At 39.3% G+C, this 18,819-nt stretch overlaps 1 protein-coding gene across 1 annotated transcript in view; it reads right to left on the reverse strand.

Annotated features, from left to right (window-relative positions):
• The window catches only part of LOC122985162 (protein kinase C-binding protein NELL1-like), a 279,144-nt gene that overhangs the window by 90,456 nt on the left and 169,869 nt on the right, over window positions 1-18,819 (reverse strand). Inside the window, exon 13 of the mRNA XM_044355623.1 lies at window positions 94-219. Within this exon, the coding sequence (XP_044211558.1) occupies window positions 94-219 (126 nt within the window). The remainder of the gene's footprint in view (window positions 1-93; window positions 220-18,819) is intronic.

Raw genomic sequence — 18,819 nt, forward strand, 5'->3', positions numbered from 1 at the left:
CTACTTGATGGTTTTGATGATGATCTTTTTACTGACTGGAGCCTGTGTGTGCATGATCTGAAGAATCAGTGATGTGTTTCCATGCAGACGTACCGGTGCAGGAGTATTCATCCACCCTGATGAAGCCTGGCAGACAGTCACAGCGATGGCTGCCGGGCAGGTTGACACACACTGTGTTGGACTGGCAGTAATGCATCTGGGTCGCACACTCATCAATATCTGAGAACAAAGAAAGCAGATACAGTGGATTTATAACCGGGTGACGGTTCTCTATAGACACCATGACGACACACAGAGCGATTCCTCAGGCGACTGATGAAGCTGGCGAGTAGTAGTCACTGAACTGTTGCAACACTGTTGCTTTAATCACACTGGAACAGTAATGTCTCTGGGCTTCACCTTGCTGCTTACTGTTATCACGGAGAGTTACCCATCTAAAAATAGCCCCAAAATTGCCTTCTCTCATCAATCACACAGAATAACAAGGCGACTTTTTCAAAGCACAGTTTTCAGCAAGGTGAGAAATGAAACCACGGGAGGTCAGCAAAAACAAGATTTTCAGTGGCTGCTAAGTTGCTCCTTAATGACTTGATGTGTATGAAAACAACAGCATCAAACAAAGGCAAACACCTCATGTTGAGGATATAATTGCGTTTTGTACTTATTGTTTACTGAAATGACATTCTGAAAATTACATTATCATTTGACACGAGAGGCGGATGAAACCTTTAGCATAATCTTATTTTATTTACAGTAATGAAAGCAACTCTAATAATAACAACTATAATTTAATTGAAGCCATAAACAAGAGGAAAGAAATGAGGATACGGCAAAGAGAAGAGATGAGAAAAGGAGATAATTTAGGGGGGGGTGAAACAAAAGAGAGGAGGAGAGCGCTGACGAGATGAGGGCAGGTAACCTGGGAAGGACAGAGGAGAGTAGCATCTTTACATCCATAACGTTACAGCTAATATCATGACACATTACAGCCTCTCTTCATACACAGAATCTCTCGCTTCCTAATGTAGCTTGAAAGACATTGTATGAGCATTAAAACGCGGTGCTCAGGGAGACATTAGCCGAGCTGGATGACTGCTAATGAAATGGGATCGGAAACACACAAGGGAGGTGTTATGCAGAAGGGCCTAAATGTGTGTGCGTGTGTGTGCGCGTGCGTGTGTACAGTCCAGTGTATTTATGTGGATGCGAGCAGCAGAGAACCAGTTTCCTAAGGTAAAAAAAGGACCTTTCCACCACTTAGGAGACTCTCTATGCTACACTTAAAGGTATATTATGCAGCATTTGTCGGTTGGTGTTTGTAAACAAACGGCATTCATGTTGACCTGTCCTCCAAAGACCAATGAGCAAGAGAGAGAGAGAGCAATTAATTTACATGCAGAGGGTGGGGTCTCTGCAGATAAATACCCCGCCACACACTTCTAGTGAGTCATAAGTGATGATTAAGAGGGATTATGTTTGTATCAGTCTATACATTGTTTTTCAGTAAAATCCCGCATAGTGTACCTTTAAGGGAAAGAGAGAGAGAGGAGAGTATTTCCATATCTTCTCCTTGGATAAATACATTCAGGCTTTGAGCTTTTCAGCTCACACTGTCCCCTTACAACAGAATGAATTTGTATGAAGTATGTAATTGACTTACATGCAACACCCAGAGGTTTTTTCTCGGCAAATTTCATCCTTGAAGAATGTACAGTAGGAGTGTTGAGTTGCACAATCAAAGAGAGACGGATCGTGTATTCAGGCTTACAAAGCCTGGCTGGCCTTCAGCCTTCAGTATAAAAAGCATTGATCTGCTACATCAAAAACATGGAACTTATTCACTGCTTTGAGGCTGTGAAACAGTACCTGAATCCAATTTTCATCTTGTCCTCAAGCACTACTCCACCCTAAAAGCTGCTCATTTAAGTACCCTTTATTGGCGAAAGGCGCCAAAGCATTGTTCAACCCCGATAACAGCCGGCCTGTGATGTTGCAGACACACAGCCTCAATAATTCAAAGTTGAGTGCTCGCTGCTTTTGTCAGCTTTCATTTAAAGTGGGAAAAGCATCTACTGTCAAGTCTGTGGCATGATGAGGCTTTCTGATCTCTGCCGGCCCCAAGGTCCTGTATCCCCCCCGTGTGTGTGTGTGTGTCTGTGTTCGCCCTCCGCATCCTCCTCTGGGAGCGAAGAAGCAGGTGAGGTCTGCTGACAGAACTGGAACTGTCATTTCACACAGGGGGGAATTCATTTTTCTGGATTTGCCGGTGTGTCTCTCTCTGTCTCTCCCTCCCTAGACCCCCCTCCAACCCCCACACCCTCCCTCCCTCCCTCCCTCTCCTCCCTCCCTCGCTCCCCCTTCTGAGCTCACTTTCTTCATCCCTCTGCTGCTTTATTCATACTGTGATGTAGGTCAGGGCTGGGGAGGGGAACAGCTAAAAATAAGGCATGATAGGACTCTGTGTGCATGTGTATGTGCACATGTGTGTTTGTGCCAACACATCCCTTTGTGTTGGTTTGGGAGAGAGACAGAGAAAGAGACAGAGTATGCCTGGATGTTGAGTGTTTGGATGCAGAAAGAGAGAAGACTCTTCATATTCTTGTGTGTGTGTGTGTGTGTGTGTGTTTGTGTGCACATTATCTGCATCACCACTTATGTACAGAGGTTAATGGAAACAACTCTCTATCCGACAGCAATACTGTCTCCTGCTGATTGACTGAAAACTTTTTCTTTACTTTAATCAAGCCAGATGGTGTGCGCGCTTGTCTGTAAATGTGGTGAAATGCGGTGCAGGACCTCGGCCACTGCAGCTGATCAGTTTCTTTGAGCAGCTAATTTTTTTGTCTGTTTGATGCTCACCGGCTCAAGCTGCTGCCTCAGACTCAGACAGAGAGATATGAAAACAAATTTGGAGATTAATACCTCTCTGGACTTCAAAAGTATAAAGCAGGTGTTTTGTTTTTTTTTTTTTCTTTTATAAAATAGGAAACTTTTGGGGCTTAGTGAAGACAAAAAGCTCCTGTGTGTGTGTGTGTGTGTGTGTGTGTGTGTGTGTGTGTGCGCATGTTTTTCAAAGTTTTCCTCGGCACACAACAAACTCAGTATTGTTCATCAGTTTTATTTCCAGCTTTTTAGTTTCTCTGTCACTTAGAAGGATGTTTTCAAAAACTTATGAGCAAACCTCTCTGTGAAATTTGGAAGATGGTGTTTGACAACAGAACGATTCATCGGCGGTGATGCTGATCCAAGATATGCATATTCATAACAAACTGCCAATCAGCTAAAAAGAAACTTAAACCCTTTTCTGACATAGAACACATAACAAAGATGACTTCATCTATCTGGTAAAGTAATGGCTATTTGTCATTCAGACATTTAGTCATTAATATCATTCAGACATTGGTGACTTTTACGTTAATGAACCATACGGCTGCATTCAGACGACATGGGACGACATTTACAGGAAGAGACCCTTGTTTTGTCCTCTCACAGTCTGAATAACTGATAATGATTTTAAAACTTGTTTTGTTTATTTAGCCTGAAGTCCCACAATGGATGCTCGTCCCGGCTCTTTCAAAGAATTCACTGACACCACTGCTGTCAATTTCATTATTTAACTTTATTAGGGAGCGAATTCTCCTGCCTGTTTTATAAAGTCTGACATGCACAATCATTGACTGAAAGGATGGTAAGTTGCTACTCTTTAATTCCTATTTGGTCCCATGCTGTATGTAAAGGCTACATATTTATTAGTCATTTTAACAGTTGGCATGAATGAAAATAAAATAAAGAGGGTGTGCTGGTTTGGTTATTACTGCGGTTCCTCTTCTGCTCAAGTTGCACCTCAAGGGGAAAAACAGTCTTCATAGACTGATCTGACAGTCAACCAGCTCCTTAAAATTGTCTTTTTCAGTGTTTCCTGGTTTTACGAAACTGATTTTGTGTATAAGAGATGATGATTGAGATGTTAAATTTATTATAGTGATGTTAGAAGGCGAAACAAGACTATTTCTTGCCTCTCTGTGTACATGTTTTACTTTGTGCTGCTGAAGCCTTTACATTAATGTGACGGCAGTCACTGCAGACTTGTGACCTGTAGAAATGATACCCAACCTAGTAAAATTACCGTTGTGACTTTTACGTAAAAGTGACCAAAAAGGATGCTTATTCAGACATGAGATGGACGTGTTTAATTGCCATCAAATGAATGTAAAGGTGTCTCAAAGGGACTTAAGAAACCTGAATGAACTCAGTGCTTTGTAGCTTCTGTTCCATTCATGCCAATGACGCTTACTTGAAGACTGCGTGTGTGTTGGACAGAGAGTGAAAAATAAATGTTTCATGTATCCTCTCATTGCTACACATCTCAGAAAAAAAAAAAAAAAAAAAATATATATATATATATATATATATACATATATAATTTAGATGCAAATGAACAGAAAATAACATCAAACAATACAATTAACATTTTAACCTTATGTTGAAGAGATGTCAAAGATAACACAGTGTAATATGTAATATATTGAAGTACATATATATCCTTCCAAAATAAAACAAAACTGCTCATTTAGATTGGATCTATGGCCTGACGACTTTCACTGTTTACTTTGCATGACATTAGGTTACACAGCGGTAGGCCTACATGTACATCTAACAGATGAGTATTGGTACATATATATATATATATATATATATATATATATATATATACACACATAGATGTAGCTGTATAAAAAAAAGACTGTTGAGCAGAAGAGGACAAATGTAATGAATGCGGTCAATATTAATACCAATTCAATATTTGTAGACACCTCATTACTAAAAAAAAGCTGCCAAAAATCTTGCTCCTTAACTGACCGGAGTAGCCACAACAACCTGTAACTTCAGCTCCTTCACACACACACACACACACACACACACACATATACGCAGCAATCAGTATCCCCCCTCTTGTTTGACCTCTCGTTCCCTCCTTCTTTGTATTTCTATTTTCCTGTACACAGAAGTTAATCTCACCCGGCAATTACACACCATGATAATTGAGGCTTGCGGAGCACGGCATTGTGTGCGTGCATCAACACGCATACAGACTGTATTGAAAGAGAGATTGGATGTTTCATTTATTTAATGCACTGGGTGTAGACAGCTAATCAGATTCTTTTATTTGACTTCACTGACACACATTAAATAACTGAAACAATCTGAGTGTTTTTTTTTTCCAATAATAGCCATTTTTACACAAATGATTATGTCTATAAGCAAGTTTCAGTCACTGCACAGCAAGTACAATACAATCAAAACATATGAAATTACAACATCTAACAGCACAGCAGCTTTCTGACTCAACTTAATGATGGAGAACTGTTGACTGCAAACAGTACTGTCTGACTGTGTTGGGCAGTTACTGGGTTACAGCACTGTGACATCAGGTCTAGCATACATGCTATATACAGTAAATAAATTGTACTTACTTACAAATAGTGTAAACCAGGATTACAAGTTCCTATTCAGTAATTACAGTACAGTTATTAAACCCAGTAATGATCCATTACTCCCAACAGTTTGGAGGTTCCATTTACTTCCTGATGTCTTACTGAGAGTTGGATCAGAGGGTCAAGCCAAACATTGAAGCCAAATATTGTTTTCTAACATCTCAGACCTTAAGCAGGAACACATTCTCCATCACAGCATATACATAACACCAGTTATTCTGCAATGCACACTAAGAAGAGTTTTCTTTTTACTTTCTTTGCTAGTTTTTAAAGCAGAAGCATTATAGTGTGACCCAACGCACACTATACTACACACAACTGTCACTGACTCCAATTTGGAATGAAAATAAACCATGTTTATTCAGTGTTGTGTTATTGAAACATGGGCATGTTGTTTTCGAAATGAAATTCAGTCACAGTTGAAAGCTTTTACCTGCAATTTGTGGTGAGTTTTAGGCAAAGGTGTTTGCACATAGGCTTATATCTGGCAGCTTGATATCCGCTGCTGTCCTAGCTAAAGAGACAGACGGATGTGATCCTTGATGAGGCCGTAGGAGTGCTGACTCTCACCTGCTGCACTTTCATAAAAATCTAAACATGCATGTTTTGCTTTGTTGAGTTTTGTTCTGTGTCGTCAACTGATCTCAAATTCATCCCAAAATCTCCCGTCTCTCTGTTGCAAAAACTACTCGAATCTTATCAGGGTTTTAATGCTATTCAGTGCATGAATACCTCTTTGATTTAGTCACACTCAGCTTGTTTACATGCATATATAGTTTATATGATCATCAATCTCAAGTTTAGGATTTCAGTCGGTTCTTGCCACCTCACTGCTCTGCTTTAGTGGATATTGGTTTAGAAACTTCACTTTCTTTGGCGACAAGTTTTTGAGGGATTTTTTTTTTTTTTTCTCCTGGGACATTTACTTCTTGGTGCGTGTGTCAGGTGATTGACAGGTAACAAAGCATAATGTAATGAAGTTCTGATATGAAAACTCTCACTGAGCACAGTGAAATGAGAAAAGTTTCTTCTCACTCCTGTGATATACTTTTATCCTTGTGTGGACGATGTTTTTCATACTGTATAAGTGAACGGCAAGAATGTAGGTGGCACTATTAAATCATCACTGAAAATATGTAACCTTCAACAAAATTTGGGCAGTAACAACTGACAAAAAGGCTAAGCCTTCCCTAAATTTACTGCTGGCTGTTGTGTTTCCTACATACTATACTGTATGTATACTGGTAAAGTTCAAATAATGAAAACGTCTGTGTCAGCAATCTGTCTACCCTTGTCTCAATTGACCTCCTATCCTGAAATGAAAAGCGGAAAATGAAAAATAAGCCTTTTATCAATTATCAGTGTTTGTAACATTTTTAAAAACGGAAATAGAACCATTTTCCATCTAATTTTGTCCTCAAAATACATTTTTTTTATTATTTCCTTATTATGGATTTTCATATAGTGAGTCAAACATGAAAAATCCAGTTTCCATAACTACAAAATGCAAAATTGGAGTGATATTAAATTAGGATATCTTTGTTATCAAAAGGTTAGCCTTTGCCTAATATCCTTGCAATGAAATTTTGCCCTTCATTGCCTTCACTGCTATGTATGAGCATTTCTTTTCCACTGTCAAGATGACTAAAGGCGACCGCAGACCGCAATAGAAATGCCAGCGACTGATGGCACTCGGTGGCTTTGGAGTTTCACTCTGGAAGCGCCTGACAGGCGAGATCCAAGCACTCTTCTCTTCTCTGCTCTGTTTGCCTGTAGACTAGCTATTGTATTGTCAACATGGCTGTAAATTTCTTAGCCTATTTATAATTTTGTCCAATAGTGATGAAAAAACTAGGATACATTATAGCCAATATACTTATTCAACGGTCAGGGATTGATATTTTTAATGGTTGGACCTTTCTGTTTTGGCAGATATGTCTGATGAGATTTAATTAAATATGATTAGAGGGTGATTAGGCTGTTGTAGGCAACTATAGGCTGTTGATAGGATCTGTGGCCATGTGAGGACATGTATCATATTCAGTTAACATTTCCAAAACCATAGCCTATGTTCTGTTAATATATTGGCTAGCCTACAAGGTTTTTATTTCTTGCAACCGGGAAATTTTTCCACCTGAGAGGATAATTAAGCTTTTATCAGTAGGCATATTTTCAACCAAATAATCATAACTGACAGTGCACTGCCAGACCTATTCAATGCTTATATTAGTGTAACAGTGGAAGAAAACTCTCCAATGGAATTTCAAGCCAACAACACGCTGCCATCAACTTTTATCATAGATGTGTAGAGTCCTCAATATGTGCTGTTGTAGGCCTAAGTGCCATACACCTTTAATTATTCATTTGGCCACAGGATCAGGCTACTTTTGACAGATTAGTGGATGTGATGTGTTAAGGATGTTGCAGTCCATTTATGTTGAAGTTGGAAAAGTTGGAAAAGTTTAGAGTTTGAGAAATTACATGGGCACAGATAGGCTATTAAGTTTGGTAAAAAGCCCTTTTCCATAAATTCTACTTTGTGTCAGAAAATGATTTTATATCTTTTTTTTTTTCAAATTGAGTGACAAGACCAGTTTTTAAAAAAAGCCCTGTTTTCATTTTCCGATTTTAGTTTCATAATAGGAAATCGACTGAGACAAAGGCCATTGAAAAGACAGCAACATGTTATGTAGCCTCAAAGTTAGCCCCCCCGATGCTGACTTTTAGCCTCCCCGAGCATGATGTCCTAGCCGCTTACGGACAAGAAAATGGCATCCTCTGAAGGAGGAAATTAATCTCAGCCAGCAATTTCACACCATGATAATTAAGTCTTACACACAGTGTTGCTTTCAACAACTTCGACTTCTGAAGGAGGAAAGTGAGCTCGGATATCTCCCACTATGCTCCATTCTTCCCGTGGCAGTGGGAAATTTTGGACCACTGGCACAAACTTGAAAAGAACTGCAGTATTGTCCTTTGATATGGACTGAGCCATGGAGTGGGCCAAATGATTTTCATGAGGGGGGTTTCGTCTCCATGGTGAGGGCGTGCAGAGGCCTCAGATGACTGAACTCAATGACAAAACCCTCTTATCTTTCCATGCTGCAAACAAATAAGTCACAAAAAGCAAAACAACAATCAACATGCAGCGTGAGACTACACCTCTCTCTGATGCTACATGTCCCCTCCTGGAGTCAGAGGAGAAAAAGAACCGCTGATGCATTTAATTAGAGGGCTTTTAGAGAGCAGCGGCTCTTATCGCCATCCATGTCCTTCTAGAAGACACATACAGAGTAGGAGGTACTCTGGGTGAATAGATTAGAGCGTGCTAAGGAACGCTCGTAGGTAGGAGAACTGAATGATGGTGTGGTTCCGTATCAGGGAAAGGAAACAGTGTGAGCGGGGTGTTTTAATCTGCCTGTCAGTCTGCAACTCCAACGAGGAGCTGCCATTCACCGCGCTGCACACTGACAGACTTTCAGACAGACACTCTGAAGAAAAAAAACTGTGACAGAGTCCTTCTGTCAGACAGAGCGGAACAGTTTACCTAGATGACAGGTGCTCTGAGTGTGTGTACAGGATGTTCATACAGGTATATTTACTGTAAAGCTAAGAAGAGAACTCCTGGGTGCCCACTAACTGAAATAAATCCATATATCAGCCAGAGGGAGGCAGCGCAGTGTGAGCTTTTCCCCACATTTTAATGGATTACTGCACAGCTGAGGTCTTATTGTTGCAAGGGAAATCCTAAAAGCAAACTGAAATTGCTTTGTCGAAGCCGAGAGATATATATCACAGAAGACAGACACAATCCACTACAGGAGTCATGGTGTTTCTAAATGAAATATTATCTGCATGGAGAAAGAGTAAACACCGCAATCTGACACAACTCATCCAGACAGCATTATAAAGCAACATATAACACAAAATTTGAAACACAGATCACCTGATGTGGACACAATTGGACTGAAGGGCATTACACATTCAACTAAAAGTCTTGCACTAGGTTAAAAAGCTAAGTTGTCCATGCATACCTTTTGTAGATCAACTACTTCTGAGGTGGTGTGATCAGTGCTACAACAGACTTTGTCGAAACCTGCCCTGTAAAAACTGCACAGTTTGAACCCAGCTTCTCAGAGTCCAAATTATGTTGACTTACAGCAGCGACAGCATGCTGACTTGAGTGTTTGGAGTGAAGGGGGATAACTAGAACACTTTTTGATTGTTTGAATCAGACTGATTGACCCTTGTAAGCTTGTAAAACCTTGCACTCACCCACTCACTGAACTCAGCAGCAAATCACACATGTACCTTCCTTTGTGTCACTTTTTCCAGTCATCTGTAAATAATACAAGGTGGTATACTTGTTGAAATTAAAAATGTTGTTTTCTTTTTTATATTTTGTACAGTTTGACTTATCATAAATTGTTGATGTTTAATCACACTTAACACTGACACGGCAGCCAAGATCAAAAATCTATCAAACTACTATTTGTGCTTTATCCTTCAACCCAACAACCACATTGGTATCTTTGGTACAAGAGACCATTAAACATGTTATAGAGAATAAAATATAAAGTTTGAAGGTAGCCACATTTTCTCATGTGTGTTTGATACCATCTGTGACAGGAAGGGAGAGTCTATCAGCTCATATCGGTTCAACTCTCACTTAGAACTTGATCCAGACTTTAGTCAATCTTTCCTGTCTCCCCACACAACCTCTGTCACTACCAACACAGGGGTGATTGGTGTAGTTTAGCAGTGAACACAGACAGTGCAGAAGGTAAGAATGTGAGGACAGACTTTTTCATTCTTCTAATTACCCAATTAACTGCCAGAATATCCAGTAGAATACAAAAATAATCAATAGTTGCAGCTTTATTTGAACCTACAAGCACACTTATCCTGGAGCTTGTTAGCAAACATGCAAATACACATATGCAGGCTTTTACAAACATATAAACTAATCACAGACACAGGCTGGGATGCACATATGGGGGTCCCCCAGAAGGCACATTCATGTGAAGTTGTTCAAGGGACAGGCTGATAATCAGGAAGCGGTGCAGATGCTGTTGTGTATGGAGATGGGCTAAGAAGCTGAAAGTTAAACACAGATGCTGACATAGGAAAACGGATACAAAGGCTGCCAGCAGTTGGTCTGGTGCTCATTTTTTATCGGTACTTTCTACTTTGTTTTTCAGGACACGAGTACAGTTTGAGTCCTATAAACCAATGATTATAATCAGAAAAACACACTGTATGTGATTAGCAAGGAGAAATCAGTGTCCCTCTGCTCTTGGACCGCAGATGAGGCTACTTTTTCTTTAAACCTGCAGAGGCTTGATATTTCCACCCAAACTTGATTGATTGTTCATTCAGACCTGACAGCATGAAAATATTTTAGGCTTGAAGCCAAAACTCCCTTGTACACACACACACACACACACACACACACACCACCAAGTCTTCCAGCCTATGTGATGAAATTGGTTGTTTGTCAGTAGCAAAGTTTCTGTTCAAATCTAGCAAATTCTAACCAAATTCCCAGAAAGTTGATGTGCGTTTGTATCTACTTTTAGAGGCACTCATTCTCCAGTCTGGTGCGGTTAAACCATTTCAGAATAAGAGGCTGCGACAAGATGACATAGTCAGTCAAACCTCAAAGGATGAAAAAACATGCAGCAAACGCAGAGTAATACTGCACTTATGTTTTCTTTATGTATCATTTGAGGAACAATACAGTCTCGTTATTGGTCATCACAGATCTGATGTTTTCTGCATGTACACTTTGTTTCCATTGCATTTTGCTGCATTTTCTATTTATTGATACACCAACTTTTCCACCTCAGTCAAACATAACACATATTTGTCATATTAGAACTTGTTTTCAAATTTCTGGCTTTTCCAAATTTAAAATGTGCATAACAACAGGTATATGGAAACCCTAATTTAGTGCCTACCAAAGCTACCAAAAACAATTCCCTGACTCCTCCACTGACTTACTGGTGCCGCTGGTGTCACTTGACTGGTCACTGCAGATCTCTGTAGCTTCTAGTGTATCGGTGTCCTTGTTTAATACAAATGTATCAATTCCTCAAAAGGTGTGTTTGTTAATGGACACTTTGCTGCTGCATTGGTTCAAAAGGTATTGTGCACTAGATTAAATACATTCTCAAGAGCTAATCATGTCAACACCATCAGTTCACAAGGTGATGTAAATGATGCGCTGCATGAAACCAGTGAGAGGTCAAAACCTCTCAAGGACAGCCAGAAATTTAAATATAGAAGTGGACACATGTTTAACCCACAGTTAAAACTCACTGCTTTGACACTATGTCCAATCCTCTGTTTATCTTCACTGGACAATGTCACTATTCTTCTGATTTGGTAAATTCACAATAGGATTTCCCCGTGGGTGCTCACAATATCCTGAGCTCCCTAAGATGCGCACTATCAGTGATTATGGTCAAAGATTGCGTTCAGTACAACAGCGCTGTGAGACATGGTCTGCTTCAGCATCAGATCATCCATCATGATGAAGTAGTGAAACTGACTGTTTCTGAATATTAAGACATAAACAGGAGTAATGAAGCCCTCACTAGCCAATGTCACACAGACACAATCTTTAATTTTCTCCCTGCTGATTAAACCCTAAAACAATCAGAACCATAAACAAGAGTTGAAGAGTTTGATGACAAAAAGCAAATTCACAAATGTGCTCTAAAATTTCACCAACTGTTGATGTGGTGAAAACATCGTTGCATTATCCACAAATGACCCTCTTAAAGGCAGACAACAAATTTTGACCTATTGATGTCAGTCTGTTGCATGCATGTTTGTTTATGTATTTTGCATATTTTGTTTACATCAGTCACCCCGTGTTTCCATCACAACTTCTGTGATTTTTTGTTTTTTTTCTCCCCCGGCCCCGGTCAGCATGCATTACTATTCTATCAGCTGAATCGGTCCCACACACACACACACACCCTTGATTGTCCCTGTGCCCAAGACTCTTAGTAGGGCAGCAGCAGCAGATGGTTGGACCTAGCTCTCATTGTGTCAGGTTACTGCAACACATGCATGGACACGGACACACACACACACACACACACACATATACATACATGCATACAGTATATACACACACACCTGATTTTGTCGTCTACATATTATTAAGCAGGTCCAGATAAGAACTTGTATTTTTCAGATTATTGGCCAGATTCATCCATTAATGAACAGTTGCTAGGTAACCGTGATGCCTCGCAGCTAACGACCTAATTGACATCCCATCAGTCACTGCTCACCTTGTAGCTGATGGGGAAAAAGAAAGGAAAAGAAAGCTAGACAATTAGGTGCAGAGCTGCTATGCTGAGAATTTCATGTTTTTGGTTACTATGGCAAATTAACAAAAAAGTTCCATCTTTTTGACTGCGCATCATAGAAAATAACAGAAGAAGATGAAGAGAGACAGACAGACAAACAAGAACAGGGGTAGAAACAGACACACAAATAGAAGAGGAGAATAGAGGGAAAACAAAGATAGAAACAGAGGGAAAGAACAAAAAAACAGACAGAAAAGGATGGAGAAACAGAAGAAAACATGGAGCGAAAGTGAAAGAGACAGAATATCCTGACAGAAACAGAGATGAGGATACAGACAGAACTTGTGAGACATCAAAGAAACAACAATTCAGTTGTTGTGACTTCACCAATGACAGGCAGTAATCATTTGACAGGAGAACTTGATATTGGGGTATAAATATTTGACAACACAGTGCTGGTGCGCTTAATTAGCTTCATTGTTATTCCCATACAGAGGCAGCTGCTACCTGGAGCAGATACTGACAAAATGCTTGTGTCAGTATACAATGTGTAAATGTGGATATCACATTAGGTTTTTATTTTGATATTACTTTTTATTTTGAGATTTAATTCGGAGGTCATGGTGGATGGCTGATGTTACTCATGACTCAGTGTGAGTTTATATGGGAGGTTCAAGCAAGACAGAAAAGAACAATTGAAATGAGAAGCTAACTTTACGGATTATTAGTTTGGGATCCTGAGAGTAACTAACTGTAAGCTGATAGTGGAGATGGATATGTTATGATACATTACATAGATTTGAGAGAAGCCACTACATGAGTGAGTCTCATGGTGAATGGTAAATGGACTGTACTTGTATAGCGCCTTTCTAGTCTTCCGACCAATCAAAGTGCTTTTACACTACAAATTGGGTGTAGTGGGTACAGGGACTACCATGCAAGGTCCCAACCTGCCCATCAGAGGAAACTAACCATTCATACACTGATGGCACAGCCATCAGGAGCAATTCAGGGTTAAGTATCTTACCCAAGGACACATCAGCATGTAGACTGGAGGAGCTGGGAATCGAACCGCCAATCTTCTGATTAGTGGATGACCCGCTCTATCTCCTGAGCCACAGCCGCCCCAGATAACGGATAAAGACTACCATCATATCATGATTAATGATATGATTAGGTAACGTTAAGATAAAACACACTTTATACTGTACTTCTGTGTACTTCTATGCGTAATAATAACAATTCAGTTTTTAAGATGTAATTTTGCATTCTTATGTGAGCTTTAGACATTAATTAGAAAATTATTGTCTGATATAAAATTAACATCTAATATTAAGTGTAATTTTACAGATGTTATACATTCTTATAGATGCTATCTTCTCACGTCAACAATCCAAGAGCGTTTTGGTTTTGGGTGAAACTAAAAATACATTTTAAATGAGTCTTCAGGCTCTTTTTTTTTGCCTCCTTAGGATTTTTCACAGACTCCTACATTTTTAATTGAGTTTGTAAATGTTTTTACATGCCCCGTTGCTGCTGTGCCCCAATTTCCTGAAAGGTAGATATGTGTCAGCATGGGGGCCCAGCGGGAGAAACAGCAAAGTGACAATAGAGTAACTGAGGGGAAGGATGGAGCAAGTAGCGTTCTCACACATACACACACACACACACACACTAAGTTATTTGTCCGTGTGCCCGGGAATGTTGGAAGGGCAGCGGCAGCAGATGGTCCGCAATGGCTCTCATTGTCTCAGGATGCAGCAACAGGGAGCGAGGCGTGCCCCGGCCTCGAGACGCCATCACCATGTCCTGCGTCAGTGTCACAGTCAAACTCTTCCCCATAATTAAGGCCAGCCCCTCTGGTTCCACCTGACAGCAGAGAGCAGCTGGAGGACAGCGGAGGAGGAGGAGGAGGAGGAGGAGGAGGAGAGGTCGAATCCTCCAGACGGATGGCAGCGGAGCGACTCTCATGTTTCGACACGTGCGTACAAACACACACATACATGTCTTCAGGTTGCATGAACACACTTTTCTGTTGCTATACCTGTGAGGAGCTTAAGGGGCTATGTTCAGTGCCTAACCCTTGAAGGAAAAATGACTTCCTGTTGACTTCATCACCATGAGGTTGCCTGGCCTTTCCTTAAAATGTTTAACCTCAACTTTGTTCTGATGGTTGCTTATTCTCTTCTCTTCTTTCATCAAAAGAGTCTTAAAAGAGTTCAAGAATGTAAAGATGTAAAAGAAAAGAAAAACAAAGGAGTGAAAGATCTTTGCAGCAGAATATCTTTGCTGTGTGTCTTGCAAAATACATTAAATTATGTTTATGAGGCTGAAAGACATATATAATTGTGTGCATACGAACTTAGCCAGTACCCTGATGGTGAAAATGCACGTGTCCCAGCGTGCCATTATTACATAACTGTCTCTTCAGCTAATGTTTATGTCTTGTTATGCATTAATTCTTTTTTTGAATTGTCTTTTAATCTCATTGTGCAGTTTATTGGTCTTACTAATGTGCTTACTCTTAACTTGTCTCTTACACTCTGTTTTATTGGCTGTTTAACAGTAGCCAGTAAGCACAAGCAGATACTAAACTTGACTAATTTTGGTTGAAAAGTTCAAGTTTTTATATATTTTCCATAGTTAGGTCCTACATTTTTAACTGGAGTTATAAATGAGTTATAAACAGTATGTAACCTAGATGTTCCGACATCTTTTGACATGCTATTCATCAAACCAATACTTAAGTGGGTGGCACATTTACAATCAAATTGATTAAGGATCACTGTCCCTGTAAAAATGGAATATGAAAGTAAATAATACTATACTATTATCATAAATTATTTCTAGAATTTACTTATAATTTCTGGCCAAAACCATGTTAACTGCTTCAATGTAACTGTTACTTCCAGACAAGGACACAGTAATGGATCTAATATAGTGAAGACAAAACAACCACAATGATCTTTTCTATCATCCTAACTTAAACCTATATCTAATCCTAATCCTAATATCTAAAAACTGGCCTTTCTTTATTATATTATCTATATATTCTTTATTATAAAATCAAATGCATCTCACAAACAAACATAAGCAAAATCTTGGCCTGTTCTGCACACAAATTCTTCCTAAAAATCATATTTCTATAACAAATGCTGGATTGGAATCTAATTCAAATATCTAAACTGCAACACCGGTGACTCGCGTCAAGGTACGAGCCCGGATAAAAAGCGACAAGCGGAACAGGCGATGTGGACAGTCTGACAAATACGAGCAAGCTCCTGTCCTCGTGACAACTGCATCAAACACATATTGACTCCTGTTTCTCTACATCGCAGGTCTTCTTTTTAGACAAGACGTTGACAACTAACTTTGGTAATACACCAACCATGCAGGAGGCACCGCATCTGTTTCTGGCAACATCCACGGTTGTCATCTGCTCTGCCAGCTGCAAGACAGCCCACTTCCAAACTACAGAGTGAAAGATGCATCATAATCAGTCCCGGGAAGTCAGTTCATCTGAACCCACTGGTGACCCGTGTATATGAACGACATGTTTAACAGATGCACACGGACGCATCAAAGCGCTCAGTGTGTGATAACCGCTCGTTATTTTATCAAGAATAAATTGATTTCACAACGTTTATTTATTTGATTTTACTTTCTATAGATTTTACTGTAGTTTCTCCAGTTTCAATTGATAGATTTACATTTTCAGAGGAGAGACAAAAGTCCAGCCTCTTGGACTGATGGAAAACACAATGCGTTATAATAAACTGAAACATATTAAGATGAAAATTAATATGAGAGTCCAAGTACCCTTTATAAAATTGTGTATATCAATAGAAACACATTTTCTCTAGTTGTACCTCAAGAAGTTTTTTTTGTTAAGTGTCTTTGTTGCACCAATTTTTCAAAATAAAAAGGATGTACAGGCTTCACAGAGCAAACCTGTCTCCTAAAAAAATCATATTTATATACTACTAAATGGTTTTGATAAATAAGTTTTGGAGGAAACATAATCGCTGCCTCATTATGTTTACATGTCAAAGACGGTTGAGATGGGTTTACAAAGTGCAGACTGGGTTCCCACATGTGTTCAGGTTTAGGTAATGTTTAGGTAAAGATCATTATTTGGTTAAATATAAATAATTCCTGTTGACTTTTTCAATATTTAACCAAGTTTAGTTTCCTAAACCTGCAAATTAGTAGCACACAGTGAAGTTTTAAGAGACAAGGGTTACACAGATGACAGACAGACAATATATACATCCCATAAATACAGGGGAGATGTAGGGAAATGTATAAATACAAGCTGAAATCCTGAATAAATATTCAGTGCTCCTTACCTACAAATTCAACATCACTCAGCTAGTGCTTAACTTGTAGAACTATGTTACAATATATAGGTTTTATATCAAAGGCACGATATTGAGCATCATTCAGAATCGCCACACAAAGTACAAATTATTGTACTCACTGAGAAAACAGTTGCTAATGGGAATATTTGTTACAAAGATTCCTACTTTCTAAAACTTTCACCTGCTGGCTGAACTTTGTACAGCCCTGCTCTCTTTTGTGGCATCTGTCTGTTCTCACAAGAAAAGCAGCATCTGTAATTTGTTAAGATGTGCAAAAACAACCTTTTTTCTAACCAAACCTTAATGATGGCTGTGCCAGCAGAAGCGTCTGGTCTCTATATATTTTCTGGTGGATGCATGATTACTTCTGAAAAAAATGTTGATATCCACTTAAACATTTGTCTTGTTCTGCACTGCCTCATTCACTGACTTTATTTCAAGTGTCTCTTCACACAGTGGAATCACATTTCTTTTCTCTTCTTTTTTTTAACCATAACATACTTTAACATTGTATTTTGCTTTAGTTTCCCCTAATGATCCATCAAGGAATGGAAGTCTTGTGTTTGTTTCCCTGAAGGAATCTAAAAAGTTACCGTTTCTCATCCTGCGGCTGATCCACCTGTCATTTCACACACAGTAACTCTGAAAAAATCAAGCTGTGAAATTTTTGTAAGAATTTTCATTATCTGTCATGTAGCTGTTTCTCCACTCTTTCAGATGTAGGAAGTTTAAATGAAATTTCACATTCTCTTTTAAAAACATTGCTTCACAATATAATTTGAGTTCTGAAGCTTGATTTTTAGAAATATTTTCTATTTTCTATCTCTTTATTATTATGCAAATTCTTTCAGATTTCCTTATTAGTTATTTTACTCAGTAATACCTTGTTATGTTGTCACTGACTAACCTCAGTCATCCTCAAATTCTTTTATTTCTGGAAGAATCTTCACAATATTCTCTTGAATGAATGCAAATGTGGATTGATGGACAAACTATTATCTTTTTTTTACAACATCCATGCTTTCCCATCAAAATGACGTCTTCCCCATTAACCTAATTCAGACAACTGAATAAATGCAACTAAAATGTTCAGTGTGATGGACGAGTAGTTGACACTTTTTAGTATACGGTCAGCAGTGATGTCAATTAGACTTTACAGGCAGCTAATGAGCTAAAGCATGCTAAAGTGATGAAAGAATAATTGGTACACAACAGCTAGAAATTAACTGTGTATCTACCTTCATTGTAACAGTAACAACCCCTCCAACCTTCTGTATTAAATTTCTCTTTAATTTCTCTCTCTAAATCCCGTATATCGCCTCTGTTTAACCTGAGGTTGACTTGCAGTCTGCCTCGGCTCGTCTACCTGTGTCCTTTTACCCGCCACGGCTCTATCTACCTGTGCTGAGCGCGCAACCTCCTCCCCTTCCCCGCCTGCACCGATGCTATCAGCTACTGATTCACTGTAGCCGCCTCAACTCTTATGATTGATACAGAATCCTAATGCCCCCAGCAGCTGACATTCAACTCAGTCTGAAGGACAGCTAGGGAAATGAGGAGCATATAATGGAATACGCCGCCAGCACAAACAGGAGGAAGAGCCACTTGTAATGTGATCTGCTCCAGTGCTTAAATATCAAG

The sequence above is a fragment of the Thunnus albacares genome, chromosome 1 (assembly GCF_914725855.1).
Source record: "Thunnus albacares chromosome 1, fThuAlb1.1, whole genome shotgun sequence".
In the NCBI taxonomy this organism is placed as follows: Eukaryota; Metazoa; Chordata; class Actinopteri; order Scombriformes; family Scombridae; genus Thunnus; species Thunnus albacares.